Source organism: Gopherus flavomarginatus, chromosome 1, assembly GCF_025201925.1.
Source record: "Gopherus flavomarginatus isolate rGopFla2 chromosome 1, rGopFla2.mat.asm, whole genome shotgun sequence".
In the NCBI taxonomy this organism is placed as follows: domain Eukaryota; kingdom Metazoa; phylum Chordata; order Testudines; family Testudinidae; genus Gopherus; species Gopherus flavomarginatus.
The window spans coordinates 20204426-20226143 of NC_066617.1; the positions used below are offsets into that span (position 1 = coordinate 20204426).

General features: G+C 39.1%; 1 protein-coding gene across 1 annotated transcript in view; it reads right to left on the minus strand.

Moving 5' to 3' along the window:
* SEMA3A (semaphorin 3A) overlaps positions 1–21718 on the minus strand; it is a 217395-nt gene that overhangs the window by 137226 nt on the left and 58451 nt on the right. Inside the window, exons 2-3 of the mRNA XM_050936850.1 lie at positions 17015–17172; positions 13132–13194 (exon numbers count right to left, since the gene is read on the minus strand). Of these exons, the coding sequence (XP_050792807.1) occupies positions 13132–13194; positions 17015–17172 (221 nt within the window). The remainder of the gene's footprint in view (positions 1–13131; positions 13195–17014; positions 17173–21718) is intronic.

The window sequence follows — 21718 nt, forward strand, 5'->3', positions numbered from 1 at the left end:
AGTTTATTTTGTTCTTTCTTATACCAGAGCATTACTGCCAGCTGTGATCAGTTCAATCTTAACAGGGTGGGTTTCCCTTTCAGAGTGCAATAGTATTAATTGAAGAAAAAGGTTGCTTAAATGTCATGAAATAAAGGTATGCAGTGGTGTGTAGCTGTGTCGATCCCAGGATGTTAGAGAGAGTAGGTGGGTGAGGTAATATCTTGTTTTGACCAATTTCTGTTGGTGGGAGAGACAAGCTTGTAGCTCAACAGCTTCTCTCTCTGACCAATGGAAATTGGTTCAATAAAAGATATTACCTCACCCACCTTGTCTCTCTGTTGAAATAAATATTATTTCCTAATAGTTGGTGACACACACAACCAGTTCAGCCCTTAGTTTAAGCTATGCTGACGTTCCATAGGAGAAACTGAAGATGAAACTTAGCCTCTGACCCTGCAAATATTTTGGAACTTAAGTAACTCTATGTATGTGAGTAGTCCCATTGAGCACTTCATGATGGTGAAATGCACTCTACATGCTATAATGGCACTATCTGCATGCGTGCAATTGTTTGTAGGATCTTTGTTCTCATTCCTGTTCATGTGTAATAATATCGTTTAAGAACTATAGTCCTTGTGTTTTGCATTTGCATTATGGCAGTGCCTTCTAAGCCCAGTCTAAGAGCAGGGTCCATTGTACTAGGTAAGTAACACAGATAACAACCTCAGCTACACTGTAAAGTTCTGTTTTATTGTAATGTTGTTGTTCAGTTATTATTGTAAATATTACCTAGGTACTAAGGGGAAATTCACTTAGTACAAGACCCTCCACACCATTTAAGACCCACTAAAGGGCTGTGCAAAAAGAGAAAATAGGAGGAACAGCTATACAGGGGCATCTGCACACTGCAATAGGATCTTCACGAAGGCCCTGCATAGGCTAGTGCAGAATTCCATAACGGGAAAAGCACCCTCTGCAACTACCATGGAGGGATAAACCTAGAATAGCAACTGTAGTCACTCCCATTGGCTCTGTGTAGGAGGAATGGATTTTCACCACCCTTGTGGATTCCACCCATATTAATCAGGCTCTATGCAGAGGAAGGGATTTCACCACAAGAGGAGTGTGCTTACTACTGTATTTATATGTGGGCATAAATAAATGATATAACTGGTCCATATCATAAATCTATGTCCTTCGCTTTATTTAATAGTTTTAGTGATAACTATACTTTTGAATGCTGGTCTTGGTCTCTACGCTTTGAAAAAGCAGCTGGAATCTGAAACATAATCAATACTCATTACATCGTCTTCTGATAAGAATGACTTGAAACTTTCAGACTATGTCAGGAACAGCATTACTCATACGCAGGATGGGCAGAACAGGAAGTGCAAAAGCAGCAGTGATAATCACAAAATTGGATTCCTCTCTGCTGTTGAGAGGGGACCTGAGAACTTTCAGAATGAAGCTGCTGATGGGGAGTAGACGTTGATAAGACTTTTTTTGGGAGTCGGACACATCCCACTTTAGTCCCAGTTATCTTCCTGATTAAGTGTTTAATGATTAGAGTCATATCTACCTGATTTCTTGACATGACAGAGTGCTTGAGAATTTTGAAAATACACAATAAAGACGTGCCCTAGGATGTGTCCTCTGAATTTTCTTTATCCATTATACACAACTGATAAAAGAAAAGGAAGCCAATTTACAAAGCAGATTAGAAAAATCAAGCACTGGAAAAAACAAATATATCTTAACACTTTCAAGCCTCAAAGGGATATGTTGTTTTTAGCAAATAGTTTTATTGAAAGCACACTTGTGCACCATATTCCTACTGAGGCTTCATTTGGTCTCAGCCTTGTGTCAGTAGGAGAGGCATAAAAGACCGTACATACCTTCCTTCTCCTCTGGGCAGCAAGTGGGCACAATGAGGGTATATCTACACTACGGGATTATCCGATTTTACAGAAACCATTTTTTAAAAACAGATTGTATAAAGTCGAGTGCACACGGACACACTAAGCATATTAATTCGACGGTGTGCGTCCATGTACTGAGGCTAGCGTCAATTTCTGGAGCGTTGCACTGTGGCTAGCTATCCCATAGCTATCCCATAGTTCCCGCAGTCTCCCTTGCCCATTGGAATTCTGGGTTGAGATTCAAATGCATGATGGGGTCAAAACAGTGTTGCGGGTGATTCTGGGTAAATGTCATCACTCAATCCTTCCTCCGTGAAAGCAATGGCAGACAATCATTTCACGCCCTTTTTCCCTGGATTCCCCTGGCAGACGCCATAGCATGGCAACCATGGAGCCTGTTTAGCCTTTTGTCACTGTCACCGTATGTGTACTGGATGCTGCTGATAGATGCGGTACTGCAGTGCTACACAGCAGCATTCATTTGCCTTTGTAAGGTAGCAGAGACGGTTACCAGCCCTATATCACCATCTGCAATTGGAAATTGGCAATGACGGTTATCAATCCTTTTGTACTGTCTGCAATTAGAAATTGGCGATGATGGTTATCAATCTTTTGTACCGTCTGCTGCTGTCATGGGTGCTCCTGGCTGGCCTTGCTGAGGTCGGCCGGGGGCGCATGGACAAAAATGGGAATGACTCCCCAGGTCATTCTCTTCTTTATGTTTTGTCTAAAAATAGAGTCAGTCCTGCCTAGAATATGGGGCAAGTCTACTAGAGAACCAGAGAGCACAGCCGCTCTGGGTCAGGGCCCCAGATATCCTGCAAAAATGATGAGCTGCATGCCATTCTAGGGGGTGCCCCTGCAATAACTCCACCCGTTGCTTCCCTCCTCCCACACCCCTCCTGGGCTACCATGGCAGTGTCCCCCCATTTGTGTGATGAAGTAATAAAGAATGCAGGAATAAGAAACAACACTGACTTTTTAGTGAGATAAAATGAGGTGGAGGCAGCCTCCCACTGCTATTATAGTCCAGACAGTACAGAATTTTCATTAGACATGAAAGTGTGGGGGTGGGAGTTCAGACCCCAGTTGCTATGATGAGGACAGTTTTCAATCCTTTTGCACCATCTGCCAGGAATGACCAGGAGTCATTTCCATTTTTGCCCAGGCGCCCCTGGCCGACCTCACCGAGGCCAGCCAGGAGCACTCATGGGATGATGATGATGGTTTCCAAGCCTTTTGTACCATCTACCATCAGGAAAGGAAGGGGAGGGGATGCTGCTGTTCAGCGCCGCAGCACCGCGTCTACCAGCAGCATGCAGTAGACATACGGTGACATTGAAAAAAGGCGAGAAACGATTTGTTTCCCTTTTCTTTCACGGGGGGGAGGGGGGTAAATTGACGACATATACCCTGAACCACCTGGGACAATGCTTTTTACCCTTCAGGCATTGGGAGCTCAGCCAAGAATGCAAATGCTTTTCGGAGACAGTGGGGACTGTGGAATAGTTGGAGTCCTCAGTCTCCCCTCCCTCCCTTCATGAGCGTCCATTTGATTCTTTGGCTTTCCATTACATTTATCACACAGCACTGTGCTGAGTCCCTGCTGTGGCATCTGTCTGGAGATTTTTTCAAATGCTTTGGCATTTCAACTTCTTGAACGGAGCTCTGATAGAACAGATTTGTCTCTCTATACAGCGATCAGATCCAGTATCTCCCGTACGGTCCATGCTGATCAGCGCTCCACTCTGGGCAAACAGGAAATGAAATTCTAAAGTTCGAGGGGCTTTTCCTGTCTACCTGGCCAGTGCATCCGACTCCAGATTGCTGTCCAGAGTGGTCACAATGGTGCACTGTGGGATTGCTCCCAGAGGCCAATACCGTTGAATTGCGGCCACACTAACCCTAATCAGAAATGGCAATACCGATTTGAGCACTACTTCCCTCGTCGGGGAGGAGTACAGATATCAATATTAAGAGCCCTTTATATCGAAATAAATGGCTTCGTTGTGTGGACAGGTGCAGGGTTAAATCGGTGTAACGCTGCTAAACTCGGTATAAACACGTAGTGTAGACCAGGCCTGAAAGTTCCTGTGCTCTGGGACTACTCAGTCTGATCACTTTTGTCATCACGACCACTGAACTCTAACCTGACACTAGCCCAAGATATGGAAATGTAAAGTCCTTTAGAACAGCTTTGTTTCCATTTCTGTTTTTTCTTCCTTCCAATTCTATTAAAATTCAAATCAAAGAATTTTTCAAGGCTGCAAATGACAAATCGGCATTCAACGGATGCAGCTAATAATTGTTTTGGGCTCATAAACAACTACAGAGAGGCCAAGAAAAAACTGTGGTCCTAAAGACCTCTTTTAATGACCCCCTTATATGTTTGTACATCTGGCTAAAGCAAAGACTATGAGACAAACTGAAGCTTTGTGTGGACACATTCCAGCAAACAAGTGGGATTTCAGAATGTGTAAACTGAAATGCTGAGTTGAAGTACAGCCCTATAAGTGGGTGTCCCTAAGCTTCTTTTTCTCTAGGTTATTAATAATGTTTTTATAACATATTAAGAATCAGTTTAATCAAGGAAGCAAATAATATTCCAAGAATAACTTGAATAAGCCCAAAAGAAACAGCAGCCTTGATAGTGGCATATGAGAAAGTTCTTTTTCCAACCAGCTCTAAAACAAACTCCATATACTTTCTTCAATGGAAAACGCTCCCTTATCTTGGGATTTGGTTTTATTAACCAAGAAATTAACAATGCCATACAGTTCAGCTCAAGTCTCCCCTTGAAGCCTGTCTGCTTTCTGAGTTCCTTCCTTGGGGTTGCTCAACCCACACTCTAGAACAGGGGTTTTCAAACTTCATTGCACTGCCAGTCCCTTCTGAGAGAAAACATTCCTACATAACCCCAGGAGAGGGACGGAAGCCTGGCACTGCCTGAGCCCCGCTGCCCCAGGTGTGAGGACCAAAGCCCAAGCCCCACTGCCCTGGGCGAGGAAGCCAAAGCTGAAGGTCTTCAGCCCCAGGCAGGGGGCCTGTAACCTGAGACTCCCTGCCCAGGGCTGAAGCTCCAAGCAGAGGGACTCCAGCGTCGAGCAGAGGGACTCAGGCTTCCACTCTGGCCTCGGGCCCTGGCAAGTCTAAGCCAGCCCTGGTGACCCCATTAAAATGAGGTCCCGACCCACAGTTTGAGAACTGCTGCTCTAGAACTTCTAGAGAGTCTCTCCCATCTCCCTTATATCTGGATGTGGGTATAAACCACACGCCTCATTGAATCAGCAGGTCTCACTCCACATTCCCTAGCAGGATTAACCCCTGTTAGCAGGGTGGGGTGTTTCAGACATATGCCATCAGTCCCTTACATGCATATAAAGCACGTAGAAGCGGTAACAGTCACTCTTTTCTATTCTGCTTTATGCACATCCTGAAATGATTTCCAGACACAGTCATCTAAGATAAATATACCTAAACGTCTGAGATGAAAGTGACAAAGTAATGCATGAAGTGCTGAAAGCAAGCAACAGAATGCTAGATCTATAGGATGCAGTTGCTTAGCAATACGTACACACGTAAATAAACATATCCTATAAGCTTGACTATGAAGTTACATGCTCCATAACATGGGAGTCCTGTTTTGAGGGTGTGGACATAAAGCTATTCGGAGTTCCATGAGAGAAACTAGACAGAAAATCCTTAACTGATGGAAGCCTAAAATTCCCATTCAATTAAAATTTGGCACGTACTGAATCAGGAGTTGTCAAATTATGTTTCCTGCAAGATTCACGACACCCTTATAGGGACCTACAGCTTTAGAAGCAGTTAATCAGGAAGAGATTGTCTAAAATAGAAAGGAAGTAATAGGTGATCTGTTCCAACAGAGATCAGATTGTTTCTCCCCATAAATAAGTATCCCTTTACTTATTGGCCTGAATATTGTGGCCCCATCATATTTAGAATACAAATTTTCCTCTAATCTGCAAAGCTCTCTCTTTCTCTTTCTTCTTTAATTATCTTGAACTGGTTTTTTAACAGTTGTGGAACAAAGAAAAGAAAGTATAGTTTTAACTTTAAAATCATTCTACACAATTTTGGAGGGTATTTTAAGAACTTTCTCTTTGACCAATCGTTTGGTTATTTTTACACATTTCAAAGGAAAATGGACATTAGGTCTGCAAACAGTTGAGAGGCATTTAGAAGGCTAGCTGTTTGGCATGCGGTGCCAGCAGTATCATAGAAAGAGATGATCAGGTGTGGACTAATGCAAGTGGCGAATTCTGAGCTATGCTGCAAGTGTATGGAGAAAGAGAGAAATGTGCTTTTGGAAACAAGCTTGCTTGAGACTGTGAAGTGAAACCAAGCCTTCCTTCCATTAAAACAATAATTTATCTGCCCAAACAGAAAGAATCTGAGGCAGGACTAGAAATGGATAGATGAGTCCTTCAGAAATGAACTGCTACAAGACTTGAGTCTGAAGACAGAACTCCTGAGAGAATTCAGGGAGTGAAACACACCCATCATTTTTACTAGTTATTCAAGTGAGCATGTTGCTTGAAAGATATAAGGGGTACACTTACCCTGTCCACCTATGGAGACAAGATAAATCATAACAAGGAATCTGTTTAGAGGAGTCCCAAAACAGCAATCGCTGGTGGCACAGTAGCATATAAAAAGAACCCTCAATCTTTGTCAAAGCCAAACTCGGACTCAGAGGAAAACTCCATCAGCAGAAATCTGAAAACCATCATTTTGTGAAACAGTTTTGTTTCCCTTTTTTTCCTCCCACTAATAATTCAAAATAATTTGTACATTTCTAAAAACAAAAGTGCTATTTGTGCAGGGCTCATAATTCAAGGCAGGAGTTGAGAAAATCCGGCACTGGATTTGATGAATGTAAGGTTTCCCTCAGAAGCAAATCTCTCTAATCACTCCTATAATAGAAACATAATCCATGGATAGGAAAATTTAGCTCTTATCTTTGATCCAGATTAATTTATTCATCATAATCTGAAGTTTACAAGAATCTCACAATACAAGAATGAGTAAGAAACTATATTTATCATAGTAAAAAACTATACAATCATATTATTTTCCTTAATGTATGGCACTTAACTATTGTTTGCCATCATTTCAAGGATATTTAATTATGTTCCTATATTTTGAAATTACCAGTCAAACTGTGTAGTACTAGATAGGATACAGTACTTGAATTGCCATTGCTAACTTAATTCTTCCTCTACTCAAGTGCTCAAGGCACTACCTTGCAGTAATTGATTTGCCTTGGCTAGTTTACAAACAGCATCATATGCCAACTCCTAAATGAAAGCAAACTCCAGTATTGGCATCTGACCTGACTGATTACAGCACATACTGTATCTTAAAGCCACTGGCTGCATTGTAGGGGGTCCATGGAGGAACTGTCCTAACTCAGCCAGAATTCCCCTGGGGAGGAAACATATGTTACAGTGATAGCTCTGCAGTCCTCTGAAAGGCTCCAGTGTTCGACTCTCCTCCTCAGCATGCTAGCTCACCTCCACTGGCCAGTGGTGAGGAATTATACAGCCTTCATCTCCACCCTTCCCCATGTGCTTTGTGGAGCCTATGCAATGCGGTTTCACATACTGGTGAGATTACATTAGCACAGTGCTTGCTTGCATCCCCGCTTAACTGGAGCTCACCCCTGTGGGGGGGGACATAAAGTGGGAAAGGGCCAGATATTACCTGGCCTGATCTTTTCTGGTTAATTTATGAACAGGCTATCTATTTTCAATTGGTATTCTATAATTAATTTTCAGTCTCCCTCCTCAGTTCTTCATTTACAATAGCACATGAAATGAATTACAGGTACTTTTATGTTCTGCCTTTATGTTTTCGCTAAGGCTAGAAGGGTAATAAAAAGAAGTTGAAGGGAATCAACAATATTTTTTTTTTGCTAACTTCATTTTCCAAAATGTCATCAAAAATGGTTTTGGGAAGGAGAGGCAACTTGGTAAATTGCACCCTTTTGAAATCACAGATTTGAACCAGCTGACAATCATTCCAAATGCACAGCTGTAGTGGTCTTTAGAATTGAGCAGTCTCATGATTCAGGGAGGGGTTTGGAAACTGAACTTTGCCATCTCATGGAGATAGTCTTAGGCGGTGTATTTGGCTTGAATATGTCTTATTTAAACTCAAAGGACTGTGATCTAATTTACACCCATGCAATCCTCAAAAAATGAGCTGAACAACACTTCTTGAAATGCAAAGATGCATAAATGGAACGTATCCACAAAGTACTTAACATGAGCATCTACTGATGCTGCTCAGCTGCAGACTTTTTTTTTTTAATTTTGATTTGACTCCAAATCATCATCAGCACTGGAGTAAAATAGGCAGATATATATTTTATCTATTCATGTAAATAAACACACTTTGAATTCCTGTGGCCATTGATGATCGGACAAACCTCCTAGGGCTCACAGGCTGTCGGTGGCCAAAGTACAGTTACAAGCAGACAAATGTCTACATTACAAAAACTATGACACAGTGAGCACTAATTGCGACCTAGTTTTGGCTGGGGTTGTTTAGAAGTCAAGGAATTAATGACATGAAGACTGAACTACTTTTAAAGAGTAATCTTTTAACGAGAACAGGTTTGAGGCACATAGCTGAGACAATGTGCTTGCAATATGGCTGACTGTGATGAATTGCACCAGATTGATGGATAAATACAAGACCATAATCCTGGTGCTGACAATTTTCACAATTCACTAACAATAAATTTCTCCTAAAAAAGCTAAGAGACGATTTGGAATGTTCCTGTAACGCTGACAGACCCCAGTTGTTGGCGGATGGGATCGAACCAGGGACCTCTAGAGCTTATTGCATGAGTCTCTACCATGAATTAAAAGCCGACTGGCTGTTAGCTAAGGTCGTAGAGCAGACTCATTTTCTCTCTCTCTTTAAGTGATCTCAGTGCCACTAAATGGAAAAGAACACCACACCCAGGAGGTGTGTGGGTTACATTCCAGTGGTGTTCCAAAGCTTTCACAAATTTACTTGATTCTATGTGGTCCAGACACCTTGTGAGAACAAACACTCCAGGCAGATTTTTTAAAATATTTCCAGGCATGTTTTGGGTAGATTGGAAAGTCAAAGATTCATAGATGTTAAGGCCAAAAGGGAGCATTATGATCATCTAGTCTGACATCTTGTATAACACAGGCATAAAACAAGTAATTGCTGCATTTAGCCTACCAACTTGATTTAGATTCAGAGAGGGATTTTCATAAGGAGTTAGGCATCCAATTCCCACTAGAAGTCAGCACCCTTAGATGCTTTATTAAAACTCATCCTTAAAGACTTCAAATCATGGAGAACTTACCATATCCCATAGTTAAATCCCATAATTAAATACCACAAGAACTACTCCTTTGATGTCTTGGCACTTCCATTTCCTGTGCATCACAAAATTAGGAAGTGCAGAGATGCACCAAGTAGAGGGGAAGGGGGAAGTTAATCAAACCTTTTCATACTGTAACAAAATAACGGTTTGAATTCTAGGTGGAGTTTCTGCTCAGCTCCAGCTTATGCACTGGTTTTCCTGTCCCCAGTTACAGGTCCACGTTCGGGTTCCAGTGACTACATAAATCACTCAAACCACACTCTGATGGTTTATGACATAACTGGAACCCCAGGATGGAATTATAATCATATTTTTTCTTGTTTGCCTATTATTTAATCCATATGGAATGCATAAATTGTCATGTGTTACCATTGTGTCCCAGATGACTGTGAGCTCTTTAAATCAAAATACTGAAACTCAATAGTGAGTTATATCAGTAGGCACTTTATTGATCATGTCTGCACTGTGTGTGTCAGTGTAAAACCTGAGATGTAATCTATAGGGACAATTAATTCTTTGATTGTTCCAAACTCCTGATCAGGAATCTACAGGGGAAGGTTTCAGGATGTAACCACAGTAGATCCAGGCTGAGGTTCAGAGCAATAAGAAACATTTTGTCTCCTTTTATTGGGCTATCACATTTGCTTGTTTAGCTTGGTCATAAAAGCAAATACCTTGGTTGCTATTAAATATTTACAATTTTGCCTTTTTCACTAATAACATTACTTTGCTATGTGTAGTATTCCCTATACTAAGCATCGAGAAATATCACAGCAACTCTAACTGCTAATAAAGAGTTTAATGGCAACTTCTCTATATCTGATGAGAAAGTCTACTAGATCATTTTGTTTATGAAAAAAATGGCTTCTGCTGTAAGCACTGTGTAATCTTGTGGGAGGACGTTTAATCTCCTACTGTCTCAGTTTACCTATATGTAAAAGGAAATCAAGCATATTTTTAAAAATTTGCCTACCTATAAAATGGACAAAATACAACAGGGGTATTGCAAAGCTTCACCAAGTAACATTTATAAAGTGCTTTAAACACACAAATGAAAACTGCTCCATAAGTAATAAAGAATTATCATTAGATTTACAATATCATAATATGCTGCCCTCAGCATTATCCCATGCAAACTGAAATTTCACCGATTTGCTATGCCTAGATTGGCATGACTGGCAGTGTGGATTTAAGGAATCCTTTGGACTCAGACAGAATAAAAGCTACAGTAAATTATTTCTTTTAATTATGAGGGAAAATCTCTCAGGTCATGTTTCAGGTTACCACTGGGGCAATATTAGGGAAAAACTTTCATTGCAGCTGCTGAACTGCACCTGGCTTATTAGTGGGGACTTGAATTTTCAGTATTGGCTGCCCCCCTTGAGATCAATAATTACAAATGTTAAAAATGAGAACTGTCATAAAAGATACAGAACCTCATATAGGAAAGTGTGGGCAATCACAAAGGAGAAATATCTAATATCTTAGCAATGGTCCACGTTGATAGCAACATTAAATCAAATGTGCTTTATACTCCATTTTAAGTGTCCTCTCTCTGTTTAATGAGAGCACGTTGAGTTATTTTTATGGTCATTATATTTCACATTTCCTAGGTATTGACAACAGCTATAAGGAATATAGGAGGGAAGGATGCTAAGTTTCTTTAATGATGTGCAATCTTTAATGTTATTACATCTAGAATTGTTATATGATGTTACACCATTTAGTACTTTGTTTCTAGTGGCAAGAGCAGGACTGGAGAGAAACCTGTGACTCAGGTACTTTTGAGTATTTACCAACAGAGAACTAGACACACTGAGAGTTAATCCTGCTTCAGATTTCTAACTCACCTACCAAAACCCAGTGCTGACCTGGACCCACATAAAATATTACTAGCCATTCTTTCTTTATATTTAAATATATAGAATGAACTCTTTGCCGCTTATCTCATACATTTGTAGGGCTGATGGAAAATAGAAAATAAAATTTGCAATATGTTTTCTGTTGTTTACCAACATTTTTCTTCTTTCAAAATTTTTTGACGAGACCCGTATAACTTGTAACATTGTTACCCTCACTTTGGGTTAGATTGTTGTATGTCTTGCGCACCGTACTCCAGGTTATACCTTCTTATGCCCTGGTGCCAGCACACCATACTGAAGCTTCCAGTGCATGGGGATACCCAGTGCAGGTAGATAGAAAATAACAGGATGGGACTGAGCCATGGGTCTACTCCACATTCATGCCTAGTGGAGTAGCTACCTTGACATGTCAGCAAGTACACACTCTGCAGGATATAGACTTGTTGTGTAATGCACACACATACACACAGATGGTGACTCCCGGAGTCATAATCTTCTTTCTGGACTATTCCAGAGGCAGCACAACAAAATACGGCCACTTACTATGAGTATATTGGAAACTGACTTTCTACAATGTCTGAAACTTTCTCTCTCCTCCTCCACTTTATTATTTTGAATTTTTAAAAGAAAATGTTTTTTTAAAAAAAGTAAAGGAAGCAATTTTGTTCTCAGTGCTGTAGATTTCTGAGTTTCTCTTCAAGGCATGGTATTGTTGCTTACTGTACTATAACAATACTTAGTACAATGCTGGACAGCCACTGTTAGTTAATTTCTTCAGGTACTTCAAACCAACCAGCTCTTTCTGGGTTACCTAGCAGGTTAGATTTTGTGATCTCCAGCTCACAGAATATTTCCAAGGGAAGTGCTTGTGAATACATACGTGGTTTTAGTAAAAAATATTTGTAGTGATTTAAAATCAGGGGACTACAAAGTGGCTAGAGACACTCATACTATAGCCAGGCACATGAAAATCGTGAGCTCACTCTCCACATATACAGCTCTGGTTATATATGTCAGTCCTGACCTAAACCACCTCTGCTGTTCCAAAAATGATTTTTTGACGTAGACAACAGTCCTCTAAGGACTAGGTTAAGCCTAGTGAACCCACTTTCACTTCTGACCTAAGATAGTACTAGAACATAGTTCTTCAGAGGCATAAGATTGGCATTATGAATATTTTAGTGAACCATCTCTGAAATTCAGGCCAGTATGTATACACATGGGGCCAAATTCCACTCTCAGTCATACCCTTGCAACTTCACTGATCTCCCATTTGGTCCACTGTGCATGTGTCCGTTTGACTAATTGTGTATATGTATGCTCTTTTGCTCTCTGCTCCTATAATGGAAGACAGGGCTAAACTATCAATATACACTCAGAGAACTGTTAGGACCTGTGCCCAAATCTCTCTCACTCTCATATGTACGAAGATGGAGATATGTGAGTGAGAGAGAGTGAGAAGGTAAGTAAAGCAGTTATTATATAACTGTTTCTTTCCTGAGGCGCCAGAACTAATGCAAAAAGTTAAAACCACTTAGGCCTCAATCTTGCAATAAACAGGCAGAACCCAAGGAAACCCTGCATGGAGACCCGCTTCAGTGAAGTGCCATGTGGGCACAAGGGTTTATATGGAGCTTATTGCATGATCAGGGGCTAAATCAGTGCACAATTAATAAAATCAGAAGAAAATTAAATAAGAATCAATGATTCTCACTTCAGTGGGTGCTTTTTTAACAAATACTTTTTCTTCAATTTGCATGATTTTCATCCTCTTATGCATTTAAACTCAGTGTCCATTTCTTTGGACCAAAATACCCAACCAACCAAAAAACCTGATGTGACCCAAATCTCATGTTAGAGTAAGAAGAGTAATCTTAGGAAAAATATGTGCTTTAAAAATTAACACTAGACTTCATGAAATATTCAAATTCTTCACACACAAGAACAAAACACCATTATAAAGATTTGTACTTACCAGAATATCTTTTCCAGCCCACTTACACTCATCCCTTCGGGTATGAGACACAGGCCAAAAAATCTAAAGAAATAAAATAAAAATCACTTTATGCCATTTCATGCTTCAATAATCACGAATTGTATACCAAGTGCTATATATAGTCTCTTCACCCAGTTCTTTTGCTTTTCTCTTTGTTCCTTTCACTGAAAAAAACCCAAACATAAGCAGAATAAAGTGTATATAATGGGAATCATGGCAAAGAAGATTATAAATACAGGTGAACAATGCGGATCTCTGCTACAGACTTTGAAAAATATGGAAGCAAAGGGCTTGATTTTCCATTCAGTTATACTGGTATATCAATATTGATTTTAATGTATTTACAACACTGGTTAAAAAATGGAATGGAGACCCAAGCCCAAAGCTTGTATCTTCCTGACATCACTGAATATAACAGATATCTATTACTATGTACCATTTAATTGGGTTTGGGAATATTGTAACATAAATGGGACTCTTGACTGTTTAGTTTATGTAGTAATTCACTTTTGTTTCCTGCTCTTCAATTAAATGAATAAAAATGGCTATGTTAATTTGATGCTATTATTCCATTCGGCACTAATGCTGATGCTGATTTGGATAAGTGTCTTTGCAAATATCTATAATCTTCCAGTAATACTCCTTAAGCCTGCTGTAGTATTACTTCTGGTAGAAGAAGTATCTTACTTCCTACAGAGAAAACCCAGAGACCATTTTAGTCAATTATTCATGTCTGTTGAAAATCTTTTAGGAATTACATATAGAATAAAACATGATCTTCACATAATGCCAGGTTACGATTCAGTTGGTAACTTCAGATAATGCAATATGAATGGCGACAAGACTGGATTATAACCTTGGTATTCAATACATTATTTATAAAGTAAAGGGGAAAGTATTAGGAAAATAGGATGATTGCAGGTGACAAAAAAGAATTAAGGACATATTGTTAGTGATGTTTTGAGGTCTAGGGTGGACCTCAACCAACACCCAAAAATTCAGAATTTTCTTTAATAAATATAATATAATATGATCCAAACAGAATTTGAACCTCTTGAGTCTCTAAAATTGGGCTGAAAATTTCATGAGAACACAGTCTCTCAAAGAATTCTTCCTGCTTCTATTCCTGGCTTAAGAAGTTCAGAGAAAAGTGAAAATGAAAATTTACTAAGTTGAAAAAAAAAATAACCAAATTTTTTAGAGCTCCCAAAAGGTTCAGTTCAGGATCAATTCAAGTTTTGGAGAAAGGTTCCTATACAATCTTAACCAGTTTTTCATATCTCTAGTATAGGCAGGTCAAATTGTCCTCTGACAATGCTGCAATTCTGTTGACTTGATGTGAAAGTCAGTGAATTTGCACCATTGTAATGACAAGGTGAATTTGGCCTTATTTGTGCTATTTTACTGAGACCATAACTTACTTCCAGTGTTTAGGTAGAAATCCTCACTGATATCAGTGGAGATGCCTGCTCAAAAAATGATGGGATGATGTGATAATTGATAATAATAAGAGATGAACCTGAACCACAACCTGAGATTCAAACACATCTAAGACTTTAGAAAAGTTTTGGTTTGGATCTAAATTTCTTCAGTGACCATGGTCTTTATATTAGGCTAATCCAAAAATTCTCTAAATCTTTGGGAACATTCAAATCCCACTTTGAATCTGCAGTTTTGAGCCATCAATTATAATTATCTTTCTTTCATATAATAATGTCTGTTTATTATTTCACACATTGTTCCAGAAGTGTTTGAAGACTGAAAAACAGAAGATACAATTCCCTTTATGTCAGAGAGCAGTTTTCTACTGTGGAAACACCATCCTTTCTTTTAATTATTCCAGATGTTTTGTGCATTAAACTATGAATCCCTCAGAGGATACAAATAAATAGCCAGTTTCCTTTATAGCTGCTCTAAAGAGAATAGAAAAGAAAATAGTCAGTTTCCCTTTTATCTTTTTCCTTGGAGAATACACATGAATGGCCTGTCTTCCTTCAGAATACAGAACACAAGGTATTTATTGCTATCATCTTAGGAAGCTAATAGGCAAATGGGCAAAAGGTCAGGAATACCAAGAAAAAATCCACTGGTACTGACGCAAAATATCTTTCATAAAAGTTGAATCTAAAATGCATCATAAAAGTTGTGGGATTTTAAATGCTTGAACATAACGTAAATCAAACCTCCATCTCTGTGTTTACCTTCTTACTCTTTGGCAAAGCTCATTAGAATAAATGAAAAGATATAACAACTTGTTAGACTCAAGCAGAAGCATACCCAAAAGCACCATTGAACTTGTACATCAGCTTTTAATTTTAGTCAACAACTTTTACCAAAAGTAATGTCCTCCATTAAGGGCAAAGAGCTTTTACCAATCTGTCACTCTTCTATTAGTATCCAATCTATTATGGTTTATTAGTAGCAGAAACACACTTCTTTAAAGCACTCCATGCTAAGGAAAAGAAATCAACACTCACCCTCACAAACACTGAAGTGGCCCTACTCTCAAAAGAAGTGAATGGTAATGTGACCTTTTTGTGAGAGCTGTCATAACAGTCATCTTCGTTTTATTGAGCAGTAAACATAAAATTATGGACTGTTTGGTGAATAGCTGGCTTGACGTAAAGTGCATTCATTTACTGGAGCTACTGCTACTACGTTACTACTTTTCAATCAACTCTTCCTTATTATGAGATGTAAAAAGGACTGTAGTACTGTGGATACAGTGGACATGGACCAGAAGAAAGACACACAGAAAAAGGGAGCTGTGTAGATATTAGCACCATAGCTTTATAAAACCTGAAAGCTTGATTGCTTAAATATAAGCATGTAAAATCCCACGGTTTTAAGCTTCATTTTAGGATCTAGGGATTAACCTTTTATGATACTTTCAATATGTTATATGAAATAATTACATAATACCACTATAGAAATATACTAGAGCTTTAACTGTTCTGCTCAGGATCCTAACACATGACAGGCACAAATCATTACAGAACATTAAAATGAGGTTTACCCTATGTTCTCTATAATTAGTAGCTAAAAATCATACATGCTATATTCCTGATCTTGCTGACTTGCGGCTTGTCTGCACAAAAAAGCTTTCTCATGGCAAGCTGGGATGTGAATGTACCCTGCACTAGCATGCTGAGCATTACCTGTCCACCTGGAACCTGCTGACACACACTAACAGTTTGTTAGTGTCCCCTGATCTGCCCCACTTTGAAATACGAGTAGACTAAGGCCTGATCTACCCTAGTGGGGGAGATCGATCTAAATTATGCAACTTTATCTACATGAATAACGTAGCTGAAGTCAACATACTTAGACTCACTCACCGCGGTGTCTTCACTGCGGTGAGTCAATTGCTACACTCCCCCGTCAACTCTGCTGCGCCTCTCGCGGTGATGGAGTACAGGAGTCGACGGGAGAGCACTCGGGGGTCGATTTATCGTGTCTAGATTAATTTAGACACTATAAATGGACCCCCGCTGGATCATACCCTAAAGCACACTAACTGTTAGTGTGTGTCAGCAGGGTCTACATGGACAACTAGCACAGCAAGCTAGCATGAAGTAGAATCATATCCCAGCTAGCTGCTCATTAAATGTTCATGTAGACAAGCACTTGCATTGTTTATAACCATTTAAACCAGGTCCAAATTTGGCCTATTATTTTTCCCCCTTGTAGCTGCAACAATTTTCTTTTTGGGGGGGTGGGTGAGAAATTAGCTGTCATAAGCTGTCATGGCAATTTAAATGTAGTTTATATCTACTGTCAAGTTATACATTATACCTCTGCATAACAAGATTTGTACCACAGGTTTTGTTAAAAAAAACAATTATAGTAGGATTGAAGATACCTTTTGATATTCCTTGATGTTAACCAGGTTGAAAGAAAATATGTGATCCTTTGCTCCAACATATAGTCTACTCCGTTCCTCATCCAAAAGGAAAGTGTGGTAATTGGAGCTATTGGCTAGTCCATTGAAAGTGATTACATTGTTGGTTTCCAACATCTCTGCAAGATAAAGTTAAGATTTTTTTTTGTTAATTTGATGAAGATTGCAGGCTAATGTCCTGATCCTGTAAAGACTTCACTTTAAGCATATGTGCAGCCCCATTGACTTTATGGGAACAGTTAGGTGCATAAAGGTAAGCATATTTGCAAGTTTGTGGAGGATGAAAGCCCAAGCTCACTGTTACACAAACGCTGAACTATGAATGAAATTCTGCACAAGGCCACAACACCACTTAAGTTCCACTGAAATCCTATTTTGAGAACTTATTTGGGGTGTGGGAAATTTTACCCCAGGGAACTAACCAGGAGTGGGCCAAATTTTGTTCTTCTACAGTCAATGAGAGTTGCAGGCGTATACCTGAGGATGAATCTGGCCAACTGAGGTAAATTAAATGCAGAGGCTAACTCTTCCATCTTATTATAATGTTTGTGGGCACGTATATGCCATTTCACACAGGCCATTAAAATATGGGGGAAAGGAGACAAACGTGACAAGCTGTTGAGATAAAAGCCACATGTTAAACAAGATCCTTACTTGTATTACTAATAACATCTGCGACTGCTGAAACAGGAAGAATTTGAAAAAAAAAGCCAATTAACTTTTTGCCATTTACAAGCTAGCATGCTTATTGTATTATACTCAGCAATCAGAATAATAAAATTAGATGGGTCAGTGTCACTTATGTTTATAGGCACTTTCATTTTCCAGTTCTCACTCACTTCCGCACAGCTGTTGTGTTTAACCAAGAGTGAGCTCCTTCTTCAGTCCAGGTGTTCACAGACCCATCTCAGCTACTCCCAGATATAAGCACAGACTTTCACAAAAGTTGTCATAAAAGTAATTTGCATTAAAACATTCAGACTGCATTTATATTAGGTTTTGTAAACATACCTTTCATTCATCTTTCTCTCTATATATACATATTTTATTCTAAATCTTTTATTCAGCCTTTCAAGACATGTCTACACTAGCAATTCATACTGAAAATATTTTTAGTACTATGGGCCAAATTCTGCTCTGGGCTGTACACATTCTAGCAGGACCCTGGAAACATGGGGGACATCTTCCATAAAATCTAGGCAGGATTCCAGTCTAGTGCTTTAGGCCCTGAATCTAGAAAGCACTGAAGCACACATTTAAAGCGTATGAGGAGTTCCACTGAATCCAGAGGAACTCCTCACATGCTGGTTCATGGCCCAAGATGACAGTTGGGAAAGGGAATGGCGGTATGTTGACTTCCACACCCAGGGGTGTGGTGGCTAGTGGGCATGCTCAGGTTTAAGACAGCTAATCTGTTTGGTGTCTCCAGAACATGATGCCCAGGACAACTTTCAATGAGGCTGAGATTTTCAGACCCTGCCTCATAGTGCACCTGTCTGCCTTGATTCATCATACCCTGCCTGGACAGGATGACACATGTAATGCACAGGCAGACTATGCTGTGCCATATGATTGAAGGCTAGATGTCACCTGTCCCTGTAACTATCAATGTGCTCACATAATCCAAGGCAAAACCATTTTATGAAAAATGTGCGCCATACTTCTCTTTCTTCCTGTAGTTTATGAAACAAACAAATACATTGATCTAAAACATGGACCACTTGAGATGTATGTTTTTAGTTTGATATCATGCTAGTTTTTATAGCTTTTCAGGATTGGAGCAGCACCCATTTTTGTAGTAACCTGTAAGCAAAATGATTTTTTTTAAAATAAAAGTAATAAACTTTATAATAAGCTGAACAAGATACATTTGAAAATAGATTCCTGCCTAATTTCTGTGTAGTGGAAAGAAGTAATATATGTGCATATCTCAGGAGAACTAAAAACAAAATTAAGGAGGTGTAATACAATATGCATCAAGGCAAATCCTAAAGTCTTCCTTAGATTTTGCTCAATATTCACTGTTCTTATTCAGGCAAACTCTCACTGGTATGAAGTGGAGCGTGCATGAATAGGGACTGAGCCGAAAATTAATAAGGAACTCAGGATGTGCACCCTACTTTTTACTGTCCTCTACGTTCCTTCTGGAGGCAAGATGATACACAAAAGTATATTATATGATGTTACACTTTTAAAAATCATTCTACCTAAGACTTAACTTCTCAAATTTCTGCATAACAAGAAGAAACCAAATTTTCCCACGTTGGCCTGATGAAATAATTCTGGATTCTTGTCAAGTTTTAAAATTCAATTGCATTGCCCTCCAGTTCATTTATCTGCATTTTGTGTGAAACTTTACTAATTTCTCTTTTTCATTGTAATGACTGATTCAGATGCTGAATCTCTTTACTGAATGGTGAGTGATACAAATGATTGATAGCTTAACTTGTCTTAGGACTCTCCTGGTTAGAAATGCATTGATGTTATTTTTATCTGATAATTCTCCACATAATATAGCTGTCAAAAGCCTTTATACTTTTTCTCTCATGTGCTTTTTCTGTTTAAATTCTCAAGGGTGCGATTCTGCTCTTGGTTACTCTGGTGTAATCAGGAGTAACACCACTGAATTCCATGGAGTTACACAAATGTGAAACCAGTATAAATGAGATGAGAATCCATCATCCACCATCTCTGCTTGGTAGAGAACTGAAATGAGGGCATTACCACTTATTTCTAATTATTTCACATGTACTGTTTCTGCTTTGTGTGTTACTTTGTTTTCTAATTTAATGTCTACTGACAGTGTCAAGTTATAGCACTATTATCTGATGTTCTCATTAAGGAGAAGAGGTACAGCATAGTCAAGAGCAATTACATCTTCTTTAATACTGCCCTGCAAATATGAGTCTATTTCGAGCTGAAAGGGTATGCAGAGATAGTTCATTTTCCCTGCCCATTCAATTGTTGGCTTCTTTGCAGAACATATAAAGGTGTTAAATGCGATACCACCTACAGTGAAATTCTGCCTCCAGTGAAGTCAATGGCAATCTTCCAACTGACTTCAATAGAGCTAGGATTTCACCCCTTGGGTCCAATCCAATGCCCATCAAAGTATCCCACTGACTTTAGTTGGCATTGGATCAGGCTTCCGGGGCTTGATTCTAATCATATTTATACCATTGTAAATCAGAACTCACAATATTGGAGCCATAATATTGCAAAACCTGATGTGAAATCAAAAACAGCCTTCTATTCACTAGGAACTGACAACTGAGTCTGAGGACATGAAACAAAGCTCAAGAGTCAATAAGTCTCCCTCACTACTGATTTCTAGTAGGGTGGGGTTGAGACAGAGAGGCTACAGATTGTCCAAAGTTACATTGCTTGTTTTTCAAACATTGCAGTTATTACTTTGGCAAAGAATATAACCATGCACTGCCTGCTATGATATTCTGTAAAGGGCTGCTGAAGAGCAGAGCAATGGCACTTGCATAATCAATACAAATTAACTGTTCTACCTCCTCAGATTAATAAGTTTCCAAGTGCTTTTCATCCAACACTTTTTTTTTAGTATTCAGCCAGTAGCCACAGAAGAGATTATGACAGAAGTAGCAATGAAAGGACACATTCCTGGAAGAGCAATGATGCCGATTAATTCTTTACACTGTCAGATTGTCATGCGGGCTAGCTACTGTGTTGATCAGCTTTAAAATAAACCCACATTTACAACAAAGGTTGAATTAAAATGACAGAGGCAACATGATGAATGCCTTCACAAACTCAATGTAATTAATACTGAGGTCTACAATGCAAGACCCTCATTCATTATTTTTTCATATTGAAGGGTGAAAGCCTGCTTTGCACATGACCTATGAAGATGCACAATAGTTACCTGTTGTTGTAATCGTTGGTTGACTTCCTCTATGCTTTCTCCAATAATTTTATTGAAAAGATGGTAACAGTACTCCACCACTTGCTGTAGCTTGACAAATTCCCTTTCTTGAGTAATTGTTTGGAGACCATTTTCTTATTTCCATTTTATATGTCTTCAGCCTGTACCCAGTCCTGTCATTTTGATCATTTCTTTGTAAAGCTATAATGACTGAGCTGTGACCTTAATATCATCTATAAAAGGTAGATTTATAGTGGATGGAAATACTTCAAATGTAATAAAGATTTTATCACTTTTGGTGCTGCTATTCCCAACTGACCTTCAATAGGATTGATGCAGATGACCAAAGCTAATACTTGGAAACGCACCATATGCTGTAAAAGTTTCTAATGATGATAAGTTTTCACTTTTTCCTCTCACTGAAGCTACATGGAGTTTGAATTGTTTAAGAGATAGCAGGCCAAATTCTGCTCTCAACTCCACCACTGTAATCCCCTTTAAGGCTGTGGTCCATAGTATGGTCTCTACTCTTTATTTTATTCGCTCTTTCTAACATTTCCAATCCCTAAATATTTGCATTTGCTTTAATCTTTCTGCTTTAGAGGCCATAAAACATTTTTAATGGATTGATGTTTTTGTTCAACCAATGCAGGGATGAAAATAGGTCAGGATGGGACGGGACAGTACCGGCCCGTACATAGCTGATGTTAAAGTGCTGCCGTGGCAGAGCTTTAATGTTATTGTCCCTTTTGCCCTCCCTGGGCTGCTGACAG